The sequence below is a fragment of the Meriones unguiculatus genome, chromosome 11, assembly GCF_030254825.1.
Source record: "Meriones unguiculatus strain TT.TT164.6M chromosome 11, Bangor_MerUng_6.1, whole genome shotgun sequence".
NCBI classification, from domain to species: domain Eukaryota; kingdom Metazoa; phylum Chordata; class Mammalia; order Rodentia; family Muridae; genus Meriones; species Meriones unguiculatus.
Window position 1 is genome coordinate 82,205,148 of NC_083359.1, and position 24,783 is coordinate 82,229,930.

At 37.8% G+C, this 24,783-nt stretch overlaps 1 protein-coding gene across 1 annotated transcript in view; it reads left to right on the top strand.

Annotated features, from left to right (window-relative positions):
* The window catches only part of Rc3h1 (ring finger and CCCH-type domains 1), a 73,608-nt gene extending 49,428 nt beyond the window's left edge, over nt 1–24,180 (top strand). Inside the window, exons 8-20 of the mRNA XM_021656754.2 lie at nt 1,272–1,390; nt 4,474–4,586; nt 5,530–5,808; nt 6,291–6,505; nt 7,191–7,558; nt 8,489–8,653; nt 12,515–12,667; nt 15,201–15,414; nt 16,365–16,455; nt 16,596–16,728; nt 17,662–17,823; nt 18,422–18,537; nt 20,616–24,180. Coding sequence (XP_021512429.1) covers nt 1,272–1,390; nt 4,474–4,586; nt 5,530–5,808; nt 6,291–6,505; nt 7,191–7,558; nt 8,489–8,653; nt 12,515–12,667; nt 15,201–15,414; nt 16,365–16,455; nt 16,596–16,728; nt 17,662–17,823; nt 18,422–18,537; nt 20,616–20,766 — 2,279 coding nt within the window. The 3' untranslated portion in view covers nt 20,767–24,180. The remainder of the gene's footprint in view (nt 1–1,271; nt 1,391–4,473; nt 4,587–5,529; nt 5,809–6,290; nt 6,506–7,190; nt 7,559–8,488; nt 8,654–12,514; nt 12,668–15,200; nt 15,415–16,364; nt 16,456–16,595; nt 16,729–17,661; nt 17,824–18,421; nt 18,538–20,615) is intronic.
* Nucleotides 24,181–24,783: the final 603 nt, after the last annotated feature.

Here is a 24,783-nt window from a genome sequence, read left to right on the forward strand (position 1 = left end):
TTTCCATACCCCATCAAGTCCATTCAAAATCCATTGACTTCCTATTACTTTTTCTGCATAAGTCTCATCTCTTCATGTAGACTATGGACTAACTAACTGTCTGTTTTGCACAGGATTTCAATTCTTCATGCTGATACTTCTCTTCTTAGGAATTCTACAATATATTTCCATTTCTTAGAGTGAAAGTTAAAGTCTTTTCCATGATCATGGTCTCGTTTTCCATTACCATGGAACATGCCAGCCATACTCTCACACCATGGCCTTTCCACTTGTTCTTCTCTCTCACTGGAACATTCCCACTTAAGCTTTACTGAACACATTGAAACCTGTCTTTCAGGTCCTTAACTATGTTTAACGTTTTTGTTTGTTTGTTTGTTTGTTTGTTTGTTTTTTGTTTTCTCTCTAGTTTTATGTTTAAGGTTCCTTGGAGCCTATTAGTCAACACTGTACCACTGTACTATAGCCCTCATTCTTATTTTCAAGGAGACCATCCCTGTCTAAATAGTCGATAAATATTTGCTCCACTTTTCTTTGCTCAGTTTTTTCAGTTCATCGTTATCTAAGTGCTCTTACGTTTTTTTATTTGTCATATTGTCTAGCTCTTAATCTTGAGTATAATGGGGGAATTTGTTTTGATTATCATTACTTCTCCAGCAACTAGAAAAATAATACACCAGATAGTGTTAGTGATTCAAAAGTGGTCTTTTCGTGTGACTGTTGGCTTTCCTGTATTTTCAAACCTGAATCTCCTTCCTAGAGTTGAAATGCCATCTGTGTTTTAAAACCCAGTTCAAATGCCATCAACAGTGGTCTTATATAGAATTCATCTATGAAAATGTCTTCTCACTTCATTTTGTGTATTTTTAGTATGTTTTAGTGTATTATGTGTATGTGTGTTGGGGGCAGTTTAATAAGAAAGGGTTATTTTAGCTCATAGTTCAAGGTATAGATAGTCTATGATGGCAGCAAAGTCAAGACAGAGGAAGCTTGAAGCAGCTCACATATCACATTCATAATCAGGAAACAGATGACTGCCACAGTTAAGATGGGTCTTTCTGTAAAAGTTAACATAATCAAGATAATCTGCCACAGCTCGGCCAGAGGCCCATCTCTCAGGTGATTCTAGGTCCTTTTAAGTTGGTACCACTAATCATAACAGAGAAATAAGTATCTGAAGGCCACATAATAATTGACTTGATTGCATTGGTGTAATATTGGATAAAACACTGAATAAGATTATAGGTTTTGTTTTTTAATTTTTAATTTTATAGATGCTCCTCCTCCAACATGGGAACAGCTAGAAAATGGCCTGGTTGCTGTACGTACAGTAGTACATGGGCTGGTTGATTATATCCAGAACCACAGCAAAAAAGGAGCAGATCAACAACAGGTAAGGGGTTGATGTTTGAAATCTTCAGATAAGCTACTTTGGGTATACCTAGAAACTGGCCACTGTAGATACAGATACAAAGCGAAATAATAATGATATGAATATTTTAAGATTCTGACTATAGGGGCTGGAGAGAGGCTCAGTTGTTAAGAGAACTGGCTGCTTTCCCAGGGAACCCAGTTCAAGTCCTGGCACTCACACAGTGGTTCACAACTTTCTATAACTCCAGTTCCAAGGAAATCAGATGTCTTGTTCCAGCCTTTGTGGATACCAAGCATGCACTGGTACACAGACATACATGCAGGCAAAACACCCATTCATATACTGTTTTAATTGTTGAAAAAAGGACCCTAACTATAGAAACTATAAGTTAGCATGACTAGCAGTTAGTGTGTTAGTTTTGCTTAAGTAATTTTATCTGACAATAATTATTTTTTGGTTTTCAAGATAAGGTTTCTCTGTGCAACAGTTCTGGCTGTCCTGGCCTCACTTTGTAGACCAGGCGTGATTAAAGGCCTGTGCCACATGCTTGACAACAATCATTCTTTCTTATTGATTGTTCTGGGGTCATTTCACATTAGATATAGCAACATTTGATGGAGAAGAGCAGATTTGGTGGTAAAGCTTATTCCATTTAAAACTAATTACTCTCTTCATTTTCTATTACATTTCAGTTAGATAATGTCACTTTTTGGTACCAATGTTGTATCACTAGTACTTTTTGTATTTTTGTAGATGGTTTTTCTATGTAAGTATTTAAGGATTTTCATTAATGTTTATTACACTAGTGTGCCAAACCATCTTCCGATTTTAAATAAGTATTTTTTTCACACTTATTCGTGTATATGTGGAGGTAAGAAGTCGGGTTTATTGGTCCTGGAAGCTTGGTAGCATCAACCATTGAACTGTCCTGCTGACCCAGATTTTGCGATTTTTGCTAGGAGACAATTATATGTTATATGAACACCAAAGAAATAATTAGAATTGTATACATTTTGAAGGTCTTTTTTGTTTTATTTTTTCTGCCTCACATATGAATGGGCATAAAGACCATTACACAGATTCTTTGGTCAAATTATGAAGGGTTTATTTTCTGTCAGGTAGATCTATCTCTTTAAAACAAGGTTTGGGAAAATAGCATCAAACACAGGCAGTTTTATTATTTGGGATTTATATTAGCCCCCAAACTGCAAGGCTAGTGGGTTTTCAATGATTTTTTATCTTCATCTCATGGAGATCAGGACATAAGGCCGAATTCCAGGAAATGTGTCAAAACATGGTCAAACCCAAGTGTTTGAAAATGGGAATGAACTTATTTTGACCTTGTAATAAGATGGCTTTTAATCTTATGATGGAGTCAGCCATGAGCTCACTGTATAGTTGATAAAGATTTTTAATTCCTTGATTTTCCTGCCTCTACCCCTAGATTCTGGGACTACTTGTATGTACCACCATGTCTGATGTATACATTTTAAAGTCTTAAAACTCTATATAAGAAAAGAGAACCTTGAAGTTTATTGAAAAAAAGAACAAACTGATTTTTTTTTTTTTTTTTTTTTTGGTGTGTGTGTGCACCATGTGCAGTCCTGGGGCCCCCTCAGAAGAGGGCATTGGCTCCCCTGGAACTCAAGTTACAAATGGCTGCAAGTCACCATATATATGCAGGGAACTGAGCTGAACCCTAGTCCTCTACAGTAACAATGAGTACTCTTAACCACTCACTGAGGCATCTCTGGCTCATTATTAAGTTTTAGTGCCACATATATTTGAGAATTCCTGAATGTTAGAAAAAATGAGGACTTCACTTTTTTTTTTTTTGAGAAATTTATACAATTTATTTTGATCATGTTCATTGCCCAACTCCTCTCTTTAACTCTTTCCAGACTCACCTGCACCTCTGACTTAATGTTTTTTTCTTTTTAAATTCAAATTTAATAACCCATCAACTATAAGTTTACTCTGTATGTACTTCTGAGTGTGGTGGGGCCAGCTACTGGAGCATGGTCAACATACCCTAAGTCTTCTTCCTTCACGACCCATCAACTGTTTATTCAAAGCTCCTCACTTGGAGGAGAGGGCTCACGAGCCTCTTTCCACTCCATGGCAGAATGTTCACTGACTCCCCTTATGCAAGTGAGCGCACGTCTGCTGGACATTTTGAGTGTATTTGTCTTGCCACGTTCAAAAGACACTGTTTTGCTCTGTCTTCCCTGACCTTTGGCTTTTACAGTCTTTCTGCCAGACCTCTCCTCCATGATGGTCTCTAAGCCTTGGTGAAAGTGTGTGTGTGTGTGTGTGTGTGTGTGTGTGTGTGTGTGTACGTGTGTACGTACACGCGCGCACACGTGTGGATATGCGTGCATAACATGTAGATGTCCTGTTTATAACTGAGCACTTCATAGTCACCTGTTCTCTGCACAGTTGTGAGTTTCTGTGTTAGTCCCCTCCACTGCACTGAGAAACTTCTCTGATGTGGTCTGAGAGAGAGCTGCTCCAACCTTTGGGTTGTGTTGCTTTAGTGGCTACGCCTTTTTTTTTTTTTTTTTTTTTTTTATACATTGTGCATAGGTGTTTTGTCTGCATGTATGTAATGTGCTTGGTACCTGTGGAAGCCAGAAGAAGGTGTCTAACTCCCTGGACCTGGAGTTCTAGATAGTTATGAGCTGCCATATGGGCCCTGGAAATTGAACCCAGGTCTTCTGGAAGAGCAGCCAGTGTTCTTAACTCTGAGCCCCTTTTAGAGCTCTTTTAAATTTTAATTTTGGATCTGGTAAGATCTCTCAGCAGGCAAAAGCTTTTATGCAAGCTAGGCAACATACATTCAATACCTGTAACCCAGGTAAAAGTATAAGCAAAGAACCAACTCCACAGAATCATTCTCTGAACTTTCACCACATTCCCCTGCTGCTCGTACCTCTCTCTAATAATAATAATTAAAATGTAATACTTTTGCTCTGGGTAGTTTAGGTAAGTACGGGAATTAGCTTAAATTCTGTGCTATTAGAGTCATAAGCTGAAAACAGAAAATTTACATTTGTTACTGTGTGCTTTGTTTTATGTTTGGTTTTTGATCTTGGTCCTAGCCTCCACAGCATAGCAAATACAAAACATACATGTGTCGAGATATGAAGCAGAGGGGAGGATGCCCTCGTGGGGCCAGCTGTACATTTGCACACTCGCAGGAAGAACTGGAAAAGTAAGTATGAAAACCATGAGACACAGGCTTTGGAATAAGGAATAATTTGTTGGCTTTAAGAAATACAAAAAAGGGGTTGGAGAGAAGGCTCATTGGTTAAGTACACTGACCAATCTTCTAGGGGACCCAGGTTCAAATCCCAGTACCCACATTGATAGCTCACAACTGTTTGTAACTCCAAGTTCTGACACTCTCACAGATAGTTCTGCAGATAGACATATCTGCAGACAAAACACCAGTACACATAAAATAAAGGTAAATAAATTTAAAAATAAAAAAATAGAAATACAGGGGCTGGAGAGAAGGCTCAGAGGTTAAGAGCACTGGCTGTTGTTCCAAAGGTCCTGAGTTCATTTCCCAGCAACCACATGGGGGCTCACAACCATCTATAATGAGATCTGGTGTGCAGATGTACATGCAGACAGAACACTGTATACATAATCAGTAAATAAATCTTTAAAAAAAAAAAGAAATACAAAAAAGAATCATCAAATTCTCATAAGCACATAGGAAGTACTTTCTTAAAAGTTTAAGTTTAAAAAAAATAAATAAATAAAAAAAAATAAAAAAAAATAAAAAAAATAAAAAGTTTAAGTTTTTGGGGCTGGAGAGATAGCTCAAGGGTTAAGAACACTTGCTGTTCTTCCAAAGGTCCTGAGTTCAATCTCCAGCAACCACATGGTGGCCCACAACCATTTATAATAAGATCTGGTGTGCGGGTAGAATGTTGCAATAATAAATAAATGTTGAATAAATAAATAAATTTAAAAAAAGTTTAAGTTTTTATTACATTGTTTATATAAAAGGGAAACTTTGTTTCATCATTAGCTAGATGTCAAAATGAGTCATTTCCACATAAAATCCTAGTCCCCTTTAACAATTTTAACTGATTCTTACTAATTGTATAATGTATTCTTAGTTGAAACATTTGCTTTTCATACAGATTTCGTAAAATGAACAAACGTCTGGTTCCCAGAAGACCCCTGAGTGCCTCTTTGGGTCAACTTAATGAGGTGGGCCTGCCTTCACCTATACTTCCTGATGAAAGTGCAGTGGATTTGTCCAGCAGGAAACCTCCTGCACTACCAAATGGAATTGTATCGGCAGGGAGCACAGTGACACAGCTGATTCCACGAGGGACAGACCCCAGCTTTGATTCTAGTCTGAAACCAGGAAAGCTAGACCACCTGAGCAGCAGTGCTCCTGGATCCCCTCCTGACCTGTACGTCTTCAGTCTCTTCCTTGTAAAACTAAGTAGAGGGAAAAGAAATGTTTGGTTCAAACCACAATGCTCTGGGGTTTGTTGTTTGTTCTTCTGTTTTGAATCAAAGTCTGTCTTTTAGTTCACTTTGTAGCCAAAGATGACCTTGAACATTGGAGCCTCCTGCCTCCACCTCCCGGATACTGGGATTGCAAGCCTACAGTGCCATGCCCAGCTATGTTGTGCTAGGGATTGAACCTACCAACTGAGCTACATCCTGGTCCAGAAAATAAAAATTGTGCCTTTGTTTTGTTGCCTTTTACTTCTTTTTCCTGCACTAATGATTTTTTTAAGGAAGAGTAATTTCTTTAAATTTGTAGAAGGGATTAACATTCAATTATCAGTTTTCAAAGTACTGGCAGTTCTTTTATATAAAACATTTAATGTACATTAAAGATATTATAGAGGTTTTAAAGTTGTCTTGTATAATTTTGTTCCCTTAGGCTGGAATCTGCCCCTAAGAGTATTTCTGCCTTACCTGTGAATCCACATCCTGTACCTTCAAGAGGACCAACAGATCTGCCTCCTATGCCAGTCACCAAACCAATTCAGATGGTACCTCGAGGTTCTCAGTTATATCCAGCACAACAAGCAGATGTTTATTATCAGGATCCTCGAGGAACTGCCCCAGCATTTGAGCCAGCACCTTATCAGCAGGGTAATGATCTTTCATTTATGTCACTCACTTTTCCTTAAGCCGAATGAGATTATACAGTTAAGATTGATCATTTACATAGTAGCTTCTTTTAGAAGAAAAAAAAAAAAGTGTTGGGTTTTATTTATTTATTTTTGTTTTGATTTTTTGTTTGTTTTTGTTTTGTTTTGTTTTGTTTTTGAGATAAGGTTTCTATGATTTAATCCTGGCTCGACTAGAACTCATTCTGTAGACCAGGCTGGCCTCAAGTTCACAGAGATCCGCCCATCTCCACCTCCCAATGTTGGGATTAAAGGCCTGAGCCACTACCGCCCATCAAAAGTATCCTTTCTTTTCTTTTCTTTCCTTTCCTTTCCTTTCCTTTCCTTTCCTTTCCTTTCCTTTCCTTTCCTTTCCTTTCCTTTTCTTTTCTTTTCTTTTGTCTTCTTTTCTCTTCTTTTCTTTCTTTTCCTCTCTTCTTTTTTTTTGGGGGGGGGCTTTTCGAGATAGGGTTTCTTCATGTAGCCTTGGCTGCTGTGCACTCACTTTTAGACCAGGCTGCCCTCAAACTCTCAGAGATCCGTCTGCCTCTACTGGGATTACAGGCATGTACCACTGCCCCGTTGTATTTTAATGGTTTCAAAGAAAAAAGTTTATATAGAAAAACAAGTGCTCATTATTGTTTTGGTTCCTCTTTTATATTGTACAGGTATGTACTATACTCCAACACCATGTGTATCCCGCTTTGTCCGGCCTCCACCATCTGCTCCTGAACCTGGTCCTCCATACTTGGATCATTATCCACCCTACCTCCAAGATCGTGTCATAAACTCTCAGTATGGCACACAGCCACAACAGTACCCACCTATATACCCACCTCACTATGATGGCCGCCGTGTATACCCTGCTCAGTCTTATACAAGAGAGGAGATTTTCCGGGAAAGCCCTATACCCATTGAGATTCCATCTGCAGCAGTGCCATCCTATGTTCCCGAGTCCAGAGAACGATACCAGCAGGTAGAGGGTTACTATCCAGTGGCCCCTCATCCAGCTCAGATCAGACCTTCATACCCCAGGGTATGCTATATTTTATCTTACTACTTCAACTTAATTTATATTTATGAACGTTCTTATTTTGCTATGGTAATAACCTTTTTGATTGATTCTTTTTATATGAAAGCATCTTTATTTCATAAATAATTTTTTAATTATTTTCATTTTATGTGTATTGGTGTTTTACCTGCATGTATGTCTATGTAAAGGTGTCAGATTTTGGAGTTACAGAGAGTTGTGAACTGCCCTGTGGATGCTGGGATTTGAACCCAGTTCCTCTGGAGGAGCAGTCAGTGCCCTCGACCACTGAGCCATCTCTCCAGCCCCTTAAATGACTTTTAAAACTTTTTAATTTTTTATATATATGTATTTATAATTGGTGTGAGAGAGAGTACAGGTGCGCGTTTGCCATACCACATATGGGTCAGAGGATAACCCTTGAGGGTAAGTTCTTACTTTCCCATTTGTTAGATGAGGTCTTTGTTGTTGCTGCTGCTGATCAGCATACTTCAGGTTAGCTAGTCTGCAAACTTCCAGCTGATTCTTCTGTCTATTCCTCCCATATCACCATAAGCATCCTGGGATTACATATGTGTCATGTGATTTCCAGAGATTGCAGCCTGGGTTGTCAGGCTTACAATCAAGTCAATGCTTACACCTGTTGAGCCATCTTCATGGTTCTAAAATAAAAACAAATAAACATAAATCTGAACATTCTTAGTTTGTGTATTAGCCCCATATGAGCTAGAAAATTTGGAAGATCTTGAGAGTTTGGATTGGCTTTCTTTGTTTTTCTTTATTCTGTCTAGTGTTGATATTTCTAGATGTTAAGATACATATATGTTCTGAGTTAAATATATATGCTTAATTAATGTGCTCCTGAGTTAAATATATATGCTTAATTAATGTGCTCTGGAATTCTTTGTCAATTTTAAATAATCTTTCAATTTCCAGGAGCCTCCCTATAGTCGGCTTCCTCCTCCCCAACCCCATCCTAGTCTGGATGAGCTACATCGCAGACGGAAGGAAATAATGGCCCAGTTAGAAGAAAGAAAGGTTATCTCTCCACCTCCTTTTGCACCTTCACCAACATTGCCTCCTGCATTCCATCAAGAAGAAGTATGTCATTTTCAATCCTGCTTAGTAGTTTAACCATTATCATTTTTTGTAGCCTGTTTAAGAAATTATGAGAGCCAGGTGGTTTTGGTATATGCCTTTAATCCCAGGAGGCAGAAGCAGAGGCAGATGGGTCTCTTGAGTTTGAGGCCAGCCTGGTCTTCAGAGTGACTTCCAAGACAGCCAGGATTACACAGAGAAACCCTGTTTTGAAGAAGAAAGAAGGAAGGAAGGAAGGAAGGAAGGAAGGAAGGAAGGAAGGAAGGAAGGAGAAGAAGGAAAGAAAGAAAAAGAGAAATCTGTTCCTAAGATTTCATTATCAGGTTTCAAATTATGATGTTCATCAAGTTTCAAAATTAAGAGACTATTTTCTGGTTTTCTTCCAGATTCATTGTTTTGTTTTTGTGTGTGTGTGTTTTTTTTTTTTTTTTATCAGTTACATTTTATTAACTCTGTATCCCAGCCATGTCCCGATCCCTCATTCCCTCCCAGTCCCTCCCTCCCCAGATTCATTGTTGTATTATATATTTAGATCCATAATCCATTTAGAATTGAGTTATGTGAGGGGGCTAGAGAGATGGCTCAGAGGTTAAGAACACTGGCTGCTTTTCCAGAGGACCCCAATTCAATTCCCAGCAACCACATGGTGGCTCACAACCATCTACAATGAGATCTGGTGCCCTCTTCTGGCATGCAGGTGAACATGCAGATAGAGCATTATATATGTAATAATTTAGTTATGTGAACTATTAGAATCAAAGTCTGTTTTTTTTCTCTGTAGTGATAGCTTATTGGTCTAACACCACTTAATGATTTGAGCATCCTTTTTTCAGTATCCTACAATTAGTTAACGAGGGTGGGTGTGATGACCTGTAATTCTAGCACAGTAGGATGTTGACGAAAAATGATTATACCTTTGAGGCCAGCCTGCACTACATAGAGAGACAGAGAAAGATCCTGTCTTGAAAAAATGATAGATAACCAACTATGATTCTGAGCTCTTCTGTTTCATTGATCTGTTTCTGTCTTTTTACCAGAACTGCCTTTAATCATCTATTCATTTTGTGTATGTTGCGGGAGGGGCATGCATCGAGGTGAGAGGACTGCTTGTAGGATAGGAATCAGTTCTTTGGTTCCAAGGCTCCAAACTTAGGTCATCAGATTTGCACAGCACATGCATCACTTGAGCCATCTGGGTGACCCCCTTTTCTTTTTTTTTTTTTAAATTTTTTATTTGTTTGTTTTGAGGCAGGGTTTCTCTGTGTAGCGTTGCTGTCCTAAACACCCTTTGTAGATCAGGCTGGACTCAAATTTGCAGAGATCCTCCTACCTCTGCCTTCCTGAGTGCTGAGATTACAGATATGTGTACCACACCTGGCTGACCCCTCATTCAATTAATGTAGTTTACCTAAGTCTTGACTCACTGATAAAGGTTTTCTAGTATTGAATTAAAGTACATAAACAGTTGTGAGCTGGGGGGGGGGGGTGTTGGTTCAATATTAATGACTTGACAAGAGTATGTGAAACCTGGGTTTCAGTTCCCAGCACCATTAAAGCCAGACAGAGACCCACAAAAGAATCAGTATGTTAATTTTCATTAAAAAAAAAAATCTGCTTCACAGCACACCTTTAATCCCAGTATACTCAGGGAGGCGGAGGCAGACAGATCTCTGTGACTTCAAGGCCAGCCTGGTCTACAAAGGCAGTCCAAGACAGCCAAGGCTACACAGAGAAACTCTGTCTCAAAAAACAAAAGAAAAGCATCTGCTTCAGTTTTATTAGGATTTATTAACTCTCTAGATTACTCCATACTGACCAGTATGGTAGCCACTAGCCACATGTAGTTGTTGAGTACAGGAAATGTGGCTGGGGTGATATGCTATAAACATAAAATATACACTGAATCTAATGATTCAGTACCAAAAACTAAAATCTTAACATTCAATTTTTTGTTTTGTTTTGCCTTTTGAGGTAGGGACTTACTTTATAACCCCTGGCTGGCCTGAAACTCATTTAAAAATTTTTTTTAAGATTTATTTATTATTTATATAGCATTCTGCCTGCATGTTTTGCCTGCGTACCAGGTCTCAGTATGGATGGTTGTGAGCTACCATGTGGTTGCTGGAAATTGAACTCAGGACCTTTGGGAAAAAAGCCAGTGTTCTTAACCTCTGAGCCATCTCTCCAGCCCCACTGAAACTCGTTTATATAGACCAGATTGACTTGGAATTTATAGAGATATATCTACCTCTGTTTCCTGAGTGCTTGGATTAACAATATGTGATATCAAACCTGGTCTTTGTTTTTAATATCTTGGATATGATAGGTTAAATGAAGTGTATTAAAATTAAATTTTACCAAGTTTTTCCTTGTTTGCTTGCTGGCTGGCTTATTTTTAGAGATGGGGTCTTTTTTGGAGTTAGGCTGACCTCAAACTCAAGGCAGTCCTGCTACAGCTTCCTAAGTATTGGGATTACATACCTTGGTGATCTTTCTGTACTACACCTGTTTCTTCTACTTTTTCTGTTTATTTTGTTTTGTTTTTGTTTTTAGTCAGGGCTTCTCTGTGCGGCCTTGGCTATCCTGGAACTCACTATAGAACAGGCTGACCTTGAACCTTTAATCCCAGCACTGAGGAGGCAGAGACAGGCAGGGTTTGAGGCCAGTGCTATATACAGAGTGAGTTTCAGCACAACCAGGACTACACAAGAGAAACTCCTAACTTGAAAAACCAGAAAAGCAACAAATAAAAAGTCTATCTGTTCCTATTTGCATAATTTTTAATTAATTGAGACATATAAATTAAGATGTGTTTTTAGTTCAGTAATGAAGAAACCAGTAGTGTAGTTAAAAAAGTGCAAATATGGAGAGATAGTAAAATCAAGGTCATACTTGGTTTATGTGACATAATGCCATAATTCTGAGTACTAGATTTATGTTTCTATAAAGTAGTGCTAATATATTTGTTTTGGTTTGGAGTTTTTTGAAACAGAATCTCACATTGTAGCCAGATTCATCTTAAATTCACTCAAGCTGGCCTCAAAGTCAGTGTCTCCTGCCTCAGCTTCCCAAGTGCTGGGAATTATAGGTGTGGGTTACTATGCCCAGCATAATATTGCTTATAGCTCTCATGAATGTGTGTTGTCCTTCCTTTTCCATTTCTATACTAATATTTTTCATTGGTTAGTTTTGCTAGGGATTTTATTTGTTCTTTAATTAGAGAATGTAAGCTAAGAATATAGCTCAGTTGGTAGAGTACTTGCCTAGCACGCACAAATCTCTGGGTTCAGTCCATAACTGAAAATTGGGTATGGAGGCAGGAAGATCCAAAAGTTCTAGGTCAACTTTGAGGCCTACCTGAGATACATGAAACCTTGTCTCAAACTTTATTCATTCGTTATATATAATGAGTCTAATTGGAGTGTAGGTTTTGTTTTGTTTTTTTTCTCAAGTCAAATAATATGTGTAAGAATATGTTTTATAGGGAGCCAGGTACAGGGGCACATGCCTGTAATCCTGGCAGAAGCAGGCAGATCTCTGTTGAGTTTGAGGCCAGCCTGGTCTACAAAAGTGAGTCCAGGACAGCCAAGGCTACACAGAGGAACCTTGCCTCAAAACAAACAAACAAAGTTTACAGCCTGGTGGTGGTAGTGCATGCCTTTAATCTCAGCACTTGGGAGGCAGAGGTGGGTAGATCTCTTAGATCTCTGTGAGTTCAAGGCTAGCTTGGTCTACAGAGTGAGTCCAGGACAAACAGGACTCACAGAGAAACCCTGTCTCGAAATTCAAAAAAAATGTGCCTGCTTTTTCTGTTTTGCTTACTCATAGACCCATTTTCTATCCCCTCCCCCCTTTTATCTATAGTTTTTGGATGAAGAACTGAAGATAGCTGGAAAATACAAAGCAAATGATTATAGCCAATATTCTCCTTGGTCATGTGATACCATCGGCTCCTACATTGGAACCAAAGATGCAAAACCCAAAGATGTTGTGGCAGCAGGGAGTGTGGAAATGATGGTATGTGTAATGGTGAATATAAGTCTAGATACATAGATTTTTATCTATTCAAGTTTAGGGACAACTAATTGAGCTTTGCTTTTGTTTCATTTAAGTATGAAGTGTTTTATTATCTTGACAAAGAAGAATGTATTGTATATCATTTCAGGTAGCAATTTCCCAATAATTTTTCAGAGCCCAAATTAAGTAATTTTAAGTATTTAATCAATAGCCTAGATTTCAGGGCTGGAGAGATGGCTCAGTGATTAAGAGAGCATATTGCCATTGCAAAGGACCTGAGTTCCCAGCTCCCATGTTGGGCAGTTCACAACCACGTTTAACTCTGGCTCCAGATGATCCAGTGCTCTCCTCTGGCCTGCGTGAGCACCCACACTCAGTGCATATACTCACACAGATGTACAAAGACACATAACTAAAAGAATTTGCCCTGGAGTGGTACTACCAAACTTTAATCCCAACACCTGTGAGCCAGAGGCAGGTGGATCTCTATGAGTTCAAGACCAGCCTGGTCTACATAGTGAGTTTCGGAACAGCTAAGACTATATATAGAGACACTGTCTCAGAAAACCAAGATAATAATTTTAAAAAAGATTTTGGATTTCTTTACCAAATAAATTAAAACTTTTTTTTTCCTTTTTTTATTATTAATTACAATTAAAACTCTTTTTACAAGTGTGAAGTTTAAACAACCAACTTGGTTAATTTATTTGGTAAAGAAATCCTTTTTTTTTTTTTTAACAAAAAATTTTTTTTATTTTTTTTAAAATGAAAATATAATAACTAGCTAGTTAGCTAAGGTTTAATGTTTCTGTATTTACATATCATTATTTTACATATTTATTGCCCCCCTTTGGTAGAAATAAAACTTCATAAAAGTAGTTAACCCCCTCACTCCTTTTCTTCCTCACTCCTCCCTGTTAGAAAGTAACCTCTACCCTGAGTTTAATGCCTATTGTTTGGATAAAGTATCCCTCTTGTCCTGGCCTATAGAGTAGCTAGAATTATGGGCAGGTACAACTGTGCCCAGCTAATGCTTTTTCCTTTTGAGACAGCACCTCACTTAAGTTTTTGGGTTGGCTTTGAAATCACTGTGTATAGCACAGGCTAACTTCAGACTTGTGATACTCTTGTCTTAGCCTTTCTCATAGCTACAATGTTAGATCAGTGTAACCTGATCCTTTACTATTATGTATAATTTTTGAACTTCATTTTTTTGAAGATTTTTTTTTAGGGTTATTTATTTAGTTTATGTGTATAAGTGTTTTGCTCACATGCATGTCAGTGTTTGACAGGTATGCCTTGTGTCCTCAGAAATCAAAAGATACCCAGGAACTAGAGTTAGGGATGGATGTCAGCTACATGAGTGCTGGGTCCTTTGTAAGAACAAGCACTCTTAAGCGCTGAGCTATCTCCCTAGCCCCTTATGTATATTGTCAATGGACACTTTCTAGAGACTCCTTGTGCACAATCCCTGAAAGTTATACTTAGATATGTATTCCTGGCCAGATAACTCATTCCTAGAATTCCAGCGCTTAAGAGAATGGGGCGAAAGGGCAATGACATCATAGCCAGCTTGAACTATGTTTTGTTTTGTTTAAGTCTGGATTTGGTGGTGCACACCTTTAATCCTAGCACTAGGGAGGCAGAGATGGTGGATGCCTGACTTCAAGGCCAGTTTGGTCTCCTTAGTGAGTTCTAGTCTACCAGGGTGACATAGTGAGACCCTGTCCCCAATAAAAGAAGAAGAAGAAAAAAAAAAAGATATTGCTGGCATGAGAGGTATTGCTTGACATCATTTTTCCTGTTGACTCTAAAAAGGTTCCCTACTGATTTGTGTAGGGTTTCATAGATAACGTTTACATAGCTGATTTAAGATAAGACCAACTCAAGTAGATGACAGGCCAAAGGGGGAAAAAATTAAATAAAAAACAAACTGCAAGGGAACTGGAAGTGTGACACACAGAGAGGCCCTGGGCTCAGTCCCTACCATCAAATAAGGTAAAATTAAATTGTAACCAAACTTTCTGTGTAATGATGAGCAAAATGTATGTTTCTACACGATAGGACACCTTTCATTAGAATGAGCTGAAATAAAATAGTAATGTAAGGTGCTTTCAAAAAAGTTATCACACTGAAGTAACATTAGCAAAGTAAAATGAATTTCCTTAAATCAGTAAACAATAACAAAATTGCTAACATAGTATAGATGCCATTAAAAGTTTTCCAAATATGTGAAAGAAGTCATAACTCAGTGTCTCTCAAGCATTGATATGTGGGCTAGGCATATAGCTCAGAGGTAAAGTGCTTGCCTAACAAGTTAATGTTCATACATACTGTTTAGGAACGGGTGGATCTATCATCTTCTGTCACCTGTACTTAAAGTTGGTCATATATTTTCTACTGTCATCTAAAAGCAATGTTTATGTGACATCCAAAGACAGTGAAGATTTTTTAATAAGAGCATCATACTCTTATTAATCTCTCTATAAGGCTAGTGGAGACTAGCCATAATCTCAGTTTTGCTTTTTGTCAGAATGTAGAAAGTAAAGGAATGAGAGACCAGCGATTGGATCTTCAGAGAAGAGCAGTGGAAACTAGTGATGATGACCTCATCCCATTTGGAGACCGACCGACAGTATCTCGGTTTGGTGCCATCTCTCGAACATCCAAAACGCTGTATCAGGGTGCTGGCCCAATGCAGGCTATGGCACCTCAGGGAGCACCCACAAAATCTATTAGTATTTCAGGTAAGAATCCCAGAATAGTAGTCATGACTCTCAATATAATATAATTCTAAAAATCTTAAATGCACTGATTTTTAAACTCTTTCCTGTAAGAAAGCAATTGCAAAGCTGGGTGTGGTAGCACCCACCTAATCCCAGCACTCAGGAGACAGAGGCAGGGGGATCTCTCAATTGAGGCCAGCCTGGTCTACAAAGCAAGTTCCAGGACAGCCAGAGCAGTTATACAGAGAAACTCTGTCTCAAAACACAAACAAACATAAAGAATTATACCTCAGGGAATTTTAGGAGCTTAAACTAAAATTAACTGTTTCTATATTAAGATTCCCTGAGGGGCTGGGGTGGAGCTCAGTTGGCAGAGTGTATGTCTAATATACATGAAACCCTAGATTCAATACCCAGAACCACATAAACCAGGTGTTAGGGTACGAGCCATTGATCCTAACACTGGGAAGATGGAGGTAGAAAGATCAGAATGTTCAAGTTTAGCCTTGAGTACATAGTACACTATTTGGAGGCTATGCTGGGTTAGAGACCCTGTCTCAAAAGAAAAACAAGATGCCTATGGATTTTATCTTTAAATGGCTCTTGTTTATTAAAATAATAAATTCTTGGAGTCTGGGGAGATGACTGATTGGATAAAGATCTGAATTTGTATCCCCAGTATACACATAAAATGTAGACATGTGTATCTATAAGCCCAGTGCTTTGGGAGGATAACCTGACATCAGCTATCACCTCTACATTCAAACACTCAGTGTGCACACACTGAGAAGAAAATATGAAACTGAAGGTTCAGTGGGGAAGAAACAAGTAACAATATGATCATTTTGGCAGATAACTGTCTTAGAGAGATCTACAGAAACAGAGTGCGTTTGCCTTTTTTTTGATTACAGTACCTTAGATGACTCAAACTTGTGAATTACATCCTGCCACAATAAACTGTTCCCTTACAGATTATAGTCCATATGGAGCTCATGGTGGCTGGGGAGATTCTCCATATTCACCTCATGCAAACATACCTCCTCAGGGACACTTCATTGAGAGGTACAAGTCATTCTTTTTACTTGCTATAAATACTTGAAAGCATTCAGCTTTCTTTGCTTTGTTTTTCTAGTCAGTAGTGATTTTACTAAATAAAACTTTACACAAAAGTCACCTCATGATTTATTTCTTTCTTACCAAAGAGAGAAATTGTCCATGGCAGAAGTGGCCAGTCATGGAAAACCCCTTCTGTCTGCTGAAAGAGAACAACTACGGCTAGAATTGCAGCAACTGAATCATCAGATCAGCCAGCAGACCCAGTTACGTGGACTAGAGGTACATACCTACAGATAACTTTTTATTGTGTTGGGAGTTTTGATATAGAGTATCACTGTGAAGCCCAGCTAACCTCAAACTCACGATCCTCTCTTAATGCTTACACTGAGATACACCTGTTTAGCACTGCAACTATTTTGTGCTCTAGTTTTGAAGTTCCCAAGGATTTAAAATTTGATTTAAAAAATGGTTTCATTATGTGCCTATATTTGTACAAGAATACAGGTGTTGGAGGATAATTGGATCTGCCTGGTACTGCAGTTACAGGCAATTGTAGACCTCCTGACATGGATGCTGCAAACAGAGCAGTATGTGATCTTAGCCACCAAACCACCTCTCCAGCCCCCTTAAATAGTAATTTTCGGGATACAGTAAGCACAGAATTTTAAAACCTTCGTCTAAGTGTTAGATATCCATTCTTCAGAGAACTCAGAACTAGATTTGGTTCTTGACTAATAAAAAAAGAATATTGTCTGAGTACCTGGGGGGGAGGGATACTTGCTATCATTGAGTTTTTCATAGATAAAATATAGGAGTTATAACAGTAAGAAAGATACGTATTTATAATTGGCTTCTTCTTGAAATGTAAAAAAAAATAATAATAATTTTGGTGCTAAAAATATGGCTACTGTTCTTACAGAGGATCAAAGTTTGACTCCTATTTTGCAATTGCCTGTAACTCCAGCTCCTGGGGATCCAGTACCCTCTTTTCACATCCATAGGCACCTGCACTTACATGCTAACACATAGGACACATTCTTGAAAATAAAACCATTTTTATTCAAGTGCTACTAAAAAAAGAGATAACTAATTTATAGTTGGATTGTTTTTATAGTAAACTTGGTTAGTTTAGTGGTAAATACTTGGGATAAAGTATTCTTTCTGTGGCATGAGGTGTGCTGAGTTACGCCTGTGCTTGTCTTTGCGCACCAGGCTGTTAGTAACCGGCTAGTGGTACAGAGGGAGGTGAACACCCTGGCGGGCCAGCCACAGCCCCCTCCAAAATGGCCTGGAATGATCTCAAGTGAGCAGCTAAGCTTGGAACTACATCAGGTGGAAAGGGAAATTGGGAAGAGAACCCGGGAATTGAGTATGGTAAGTAGGAAAAGGGAGGGAAGGTGAGATAAATTCTGTATGCCTTTAGAGTTTCGAATCATCTGGAGTCCGTTCCAGGTATCCTGAAGAGTGGCTAATATTTAGAGTAGTTCTTATAAACTTGATTTGTTACCTGGTTATATCATTATTCTTAGTACCTGTTGTTTTGGGTTTGCCCTTTTTCATAGACTTTGGGGGGGGTGAGGCAATTAATTGGAAATTTTAAAGTTTTTGTTTAACATACTCATTAGGAAAGCAGATGGGATGAAGCTTAATCTTTTGGACTTTAATATTAAGATATGTTTACATAATAAAATGCTAGGTCTTATGACCTTTACGATATTGGCCTGTTTTCATTAAGTAAATGTAGTCCATACACTGTTCTCTGTGCTCTTTTTTCATGTTGGTTTGTGGCATTTTCCAAAGGTAGTGAGAAGATAGGTTGTGCTGTTATGCTTTTGTGTATACTCTATCATCTGCCTTGTTGTTGTAATTCTCAATGACCCAAGAATGATTTTTTTGGATCATTACTTCATGTCTGATTTTGGTATATGCCATTACACCACAGATTACTGACTTATTTCTTCTTCTTCTAAAGGAGAACCAGTGTTCTGTCGACATGAAAAGCAAATTGGCTACAAGTAAACAAGCAGAAAATGGACAGCCAGAACCACAAAACAAGGTCCCAGCTGAAGACCTTACATTGACATTCAGGTAAAGGAAAGGGACGCTTTTATAGTCCTATTTAACCATACATGAAAGAGAAATAATTATATTATCTGACCATACCCAAAGTGACTTTATGAAAATTTTTTTTTTGTTTTTTGTTTGTTTGTTTGTTTTCGTATAAAAAGAAAAAATAATATGAATATATACATTGGTTTTTTGAGACAGGGTTTCTCTGTGTAGTCCTGGCTCTCCTGGAACTCACTCTATAGACCAGGTTGGCCTTGAACTCAAGATGTATGCTACCACTGCTCAGCAGGAGAAAAGAATATGTTTTTACTAAATCTAGCAGTTATAAAATTTACCTCAGGAGCTAGGGTGGGATATAGCTGTGGGCACTAAAGAAGTTGAGGTAGGAAGATGGGAATTTGAGACTCGTCTGGGCAAACACTTGCAACACAAAACTTAGCACTTAACCAGGGTTCAATTATCTGTTAATTCCTAACAAATATATTTTCTGGTTACATTTCCTTCTTCTCACTGCTTTAAGTGTAACCTTATGATTTTGAATATATGCTCACTATAAAAATTAATAAGTGATAAAAAGCTCACTCATCCCCTTCTTATTGTTATTGTTTTTATTTTGTTTTCATACTGGCTATTTGACTCAGAACCTCACAAAAATACTGTGCATGTATTTTAACAAAAACTAAGCTGTCTCCTCCTCCCCCATTTCAGTTTTGTTACAAAAATATGCACGCCATGGGTGATAGAATTTTTATAAAGATAGGAACTTTTTTGATTTTGTTTTATTTTGCTTTGCTTTTGAGACAGTTTTTTTGTTTGTTTGTTTGTTTGTTTGTTTTGCATTGCTTTACTTTTTGAGGCAGGGTTTCTTTGTGTAGCAGAGCCCTGATTGTTCTGGACTCACTTTGTAGACCAGGCTGGCCTTGAATTTACAGAGATCCACCTGCTTCTGCCTCCAGAGTTCTGAGATTAAAGATATGTACTTTTTTAAACACCAGTGTTTTCCATTTCTCATCATTTATATCTTACCTGTCTTTTTAATGTCATTTAGTTTAGCATTTAGCCTTGCTTAGTATTGTGGGGTTAAATTGTTGTTGTTTTTTTTTGTTTTTGTTTTTTTTGTTTTTGGCTTTTTGTTGTTGTTTTGTTTTTGTCTTTTTGGTCTTTTGAGACAAGGTGGGATTGGACCATCTCTAGGCTGTCCCTAGCCATGTTTTTATTTGATCCCTCCCATAATATGGTATTTAATTCGCTTGTGTATTCTTATTTATTTTCTTTGACACATTTGAGGCATTTGAATGCATAGTCCTATGCCAACTTTTACCTGTAATGAGACCATATAATATTGCCGGGCATGGTGGCACATGCCTTTAATATTAGCACTCATTGTGAGTCCTAGGATAGCCAGGGCTATGTAGAAAGACCCTGTCTCAACAACAACAAAAAAATCAAAATAAACACAAAGAATTTCTAATTGTTCCTGTTACTATCTTCTTGGCTTTTGGCTATTTTAAATATATGCTAGCCTAGGTTCAAAATAAATTCCCATACAAATAAACTTGGTACATTGGAGGTTAGTACTTTTTCTTAAATGCCAGGCAGCCAGTATTTTAAGGTATGGGTGTTTTGAGATATTGGCAATTGCAGGGAAGGAGTCTCACTATCTACTCCTGCCTCCCAAGTAAACTCCTTAGCTCAGTGTAAGTGGCAATAGATATATAAGCAAATAGACAGGTTGTGTTCTGACAAACCTGTATATCCAGAACAGGAAGCTTGTCAGTTTTAGTTTATTGTCTATATGCTACAATGTGGATGAGGAGTTAATAACCAAAATTTGGAAGCTATTTATATAGTTTCCTTTGTTTTGGTTGTTTGAAGCAGTCTCATTGTGTAGCCTTGGTTGGCCTGGAACCAAGCTAGACTAAAACTGAAAGAGATCAGCCTGTCTCTGCTTCCTGCTTGAACTAAAGGCATGTGCCACTACTCCTGGCTTATATTTTTCTACAGTACTAAATGATATGTCCTATTGATTGAATTTTATTCAGAGTAATTGCTCTTTTTCTTTTAAAAATTCTGACTGTTTTTCATGTAATTAACAGTGATGTACCAAATGGATCAGCTTTGACACAAGAGAATCTCAACCTCCTGTCAGACAAGACCAGCTCTATGAACCTGTCAGAAGATCCTGAGGGAGGAGGAGATAACAGTGATTCCCAGAGATCAGGAGTTACTTCCAGTTCTGCTCCCTAGGATATGGGCGCCTGCTTCTACCTTCTGCTCCTGATCAGTTTGTGGGGCATAGAGATAGAAGAATGGATAACTTCTAAACTTTCTTTCTGAGTGCTCAGCAAAATCCAGGAAAAGCAGCCGAGGCAATGTGCACAAATACCACAACTAAACAAACCTGCACATAGTTCACATTAATGCATTTTTTTAATTTAAAGAAAAGAAAATTAGCAGTATCTGCAAGCAATTCAGATTAAATTTGTTTTTGTTCTGTGAATGAACTTTATTTTAATAACTTTGGACGCCTTGGATCCAGGGCTTTAAAAAAAAGAAGATATTATATATACACTCTGTTTGATTAATTGTATGATCTTAATGAAGTAGGTTTTTCTTGTATTTTGGTATTATTACATACCCAGTGTATAATTCCTTTCTCCCAGTCCTTCCAACTCTCACAACTGTAAACTAAAATAGACAAAAAAGCACCGTTTCCAAGAATTCTGTGGTAATAGATTGGGTTATTAGAAACTGTGCAGCAAACTGATTTTATTAGAGCAATTCTTTAACCCCGCTCATACCCACCCTGTTTCTGGATCACTGGCTTTGTGGGTAGACACTTTTTTTTTTTTTTTACAACAGTAAAACTTATTTGAGGGTTTTAATTTCAACTTTTTAGAGATATCAACAGGCAGTTGATTATTTTGAGCTACACATTTCCATGTTAAGGATTCCTTGCATTCTCGCCTCAAAATCTGAAAGCCTATTTAGTACTTACGGTGTTTAATTAGATATAAGTGAAGATTACTTTAAGAATGAACTCTAAACTGGACATGATAGCTCATTCCTGTAATCCCAGAACTCAAGATGTTGAGGCAGGAGAAAACCAAAATAAGAAAAAGAAATGAGCTTCAAATTGTTAATAATAAAAATAAATAATTCCTGTTCTCCTGTGTTAAGCTCATGTTGGAAAATTGGAGCTGTGCGTACAAATTAAACTTCTTTTGAAACTCTAGAATGGAAAAACCAGGACAATGAACCATGTCCTAAAACTTGGTGAGATGGCTCAGCAAAAGAGCATTGGCTGTTCTCCCAGAGGACCCAGGTTCTTCCCAGCACCCACAGGGAGGCTTACAGCTGCTAGTAACTTCACTTCCAAGGGATCTCAAATCCTCTTCTGGCCCTTGTGGGCATCAGGCACACGTGAGTGCATGTGCATACACACAGACAAAACACATATAAATAAAATTTTAAAATTAAATAAACCTTAACACTTGATATGAACTGCAATAAAGAGGGACATTATTTCAGTAGAATTTTTATTTTCTTTTCAAAAGCATAAGAGATTTGGCAGATAGAAACTGCCTGAGTCTTCAGGATAGTTTATGCATCGATTACTTGTTGCCACTCAGAATTACTAGCATAACTAGTAATAAATGACTTGAAGTGAGGTTTCGTAGACTTCGTTTTTCTGACATTAGAAACGTTTATGAAAACGTTGAAGAGTAAGGAAGGATTTTTATTTAGTTCTGCTGCACATATTCTAATGCTACCACTATATGCTTAATTTACTAAACCTCTGTAAAATGAGTTCGGTGGGGGACTATTTTCATAAAATCACTCCATCCCTCTTACTGTCTGATGTCAGTTTCCCTTTCTAGATAATACTTCTAAACAAGAAAGCACTGGTTATGTAATAAGTTACTGCATTGCTTTGGTTGGGTAAAAGCAAAAGTTTATATTTTTCTTATTTCTTATATTCTTAACCCTTAACTCCTGCTGAGGTCAGAGCTACCTCAGTCTAAGCTCTGTGTCCATTTCATATTGTTATTGAAACAAGTGGGTGGGGATGGGGTAGGGATGGGATAGGGGTGGGAAGGGAAAAATAGTCCTGCCATTGCCTACCAGTAGGAAATCCAAACAGAACACTCATTTGAGTAGCAATTATTTAATTTGCCCAGTCAAGGCACCGTGTTTATATACTATTTCACATTGAATTTGATTATGCCCTACAGACCTGGCTGGTCAAGGATTTGATATACACATATTGGCTTGGGATTCGAGCTTTCTTTTTTATTTAAATGAAAATTTATATATATATTATATATATACATATATACATGGCTATATCTGTATATATATCGGGTATGTTTTAAAGATTTCTTCGCATAAGCGCAGCTGTTGCAATAAAATGACTGATTGGGAGGTAGAGGCACCGAATGACGGTGAGGCATTTCTCAGTTGATGCATACATTTTCCTTTTAATTTTAAATATTATACATTTGTGTGTTTGCTTTTTTGGCCTTTTTTTTTTTTAGGATAAAATGTCTTACATTTATACGTTACTCATTATTTATTGAGAGAAGGAAAGAACTGTTATGTCTGACAGGATTTTTATTTTTCTGCACATCTATAAAATGCCACATTATTGGCCTCTTGCCTTCAGTAGACAGATTTTGGGCAGATCTTACCTCCTCTGGACATGTCAGATAATTCTTAAGTCTTAGAAGCAGATGGTTTATTTTGGAAATTAGAATGGCTAGGGAAAAAAATCCTGTGTATTGGTTTTGTTGGATTTAAGAATAAAAGTAAATTTCCATTGTGATGTGTGTGAAGCCCCTAAAAGGCACACTGTGCTGCGGTGCACTAGCATCCCTTTAGGTGTATTCTTACATAGGGAGAAAATTAGTCTCTTAAATGGTAGCATGAGTTCCCCAAGCCCCAGTCTCTATAGCCTATCTGGGTTGGGTAGAGAGTGGAAGATGGTGTGCCTACAATTCTGCTATTTGTTATTTGGTCATTTTCCCTTATCAATTCTTGGGTGTGTTTTTTTTGGGGGGGGTGGGGAGTATTTGTTTGTGCCCACTGCCAAGTTTAGGGATTCAATAAAACTCCCCACAACTTTGAGGGTTTTTTTTTCTCCTCCCTTTAACAAACTTTGTGTTATAAGGCAACAATAAATTGAGGCATAACTCATGACTAACTGCTGTTTTTGTCAAAATCTGAAAAGCATTGATTTTTGTTTGTGTCTTTAGAGACATTAAAAAATGAAACCATCCAACAGGAAGTGGAGCTTTTGCACCACTGCCACCGCACCCCTTTTAAGACAGAGTCTTAACCATGTAGCCCAAACTGGTGGATTCAAGACCCTTCTCTTTCAGCCTCCAATGGGATTTCAGGCATATGCTGCTGTGCTCAGCATGCTCAACAATATGTGTTTTTTCACATAAATGGTTTCTTCTGAAGATGACTTTTTTCGAGAATCATCTCAGATGAACACAGAAAATTCTGGAAGTGTTAAGGAGCATTTTGTTCACACTTGTTCAGAAACAAAGCCAGCATGTTACTGTAGTGAATATGAAAGCACTTTGGTTCATTCTGTTTTCAATGAGTCTCTGGAAAATGGTAAAAAAAAAAAAAAAAAAAAAAAACAAAACAAAACTGAGAATGAAATATCTAGACTCACTTTCCTAATTTATAGACAAAAGATAAGTCTAGTAGCTACCCTCTCCCGGATAACTTACTGATTCTGATGTGACCAAAGAACCATTCCTTATCACTTTTCTAATTAAACAAAACTTGTAGCATAGGTTTCTAGTAACAATGTTCAAATAACAGGACTCTTAATAATAATTGCAAATATTCAACTACTCAGAATGTATAAGAACTTGTTTGGTACGGCATTAATGTGGGCCATTCCCTTCTCTCATCTTCTTTCCCTTCTTTTTTTTTCCCCCCACATATTTATTTTTTGCCTAAAAGCAGAAGATTGATTCAATTCTCACTTGCTACTTGGATACATGATCTCATCAGACTCCCATGAGCTTCAGTGTGGGAGCTTGAAATTTAGTTCCTAAGTTTCCCATAATTGTCTTTTTTCTTTTCTTCCTGACCCCTTGACATTCTGCAGTTTCCCCTTGACTTACCCAATCTGTAACAGTGACAGTTTGCTGCCTCTAAACGGAGCATTCAAATGAATTCGCTTAGCCAATGACTTCTGTGAAGTTGCCTTTTCTAATGGCGTTATTACTCAGTGATGCACAG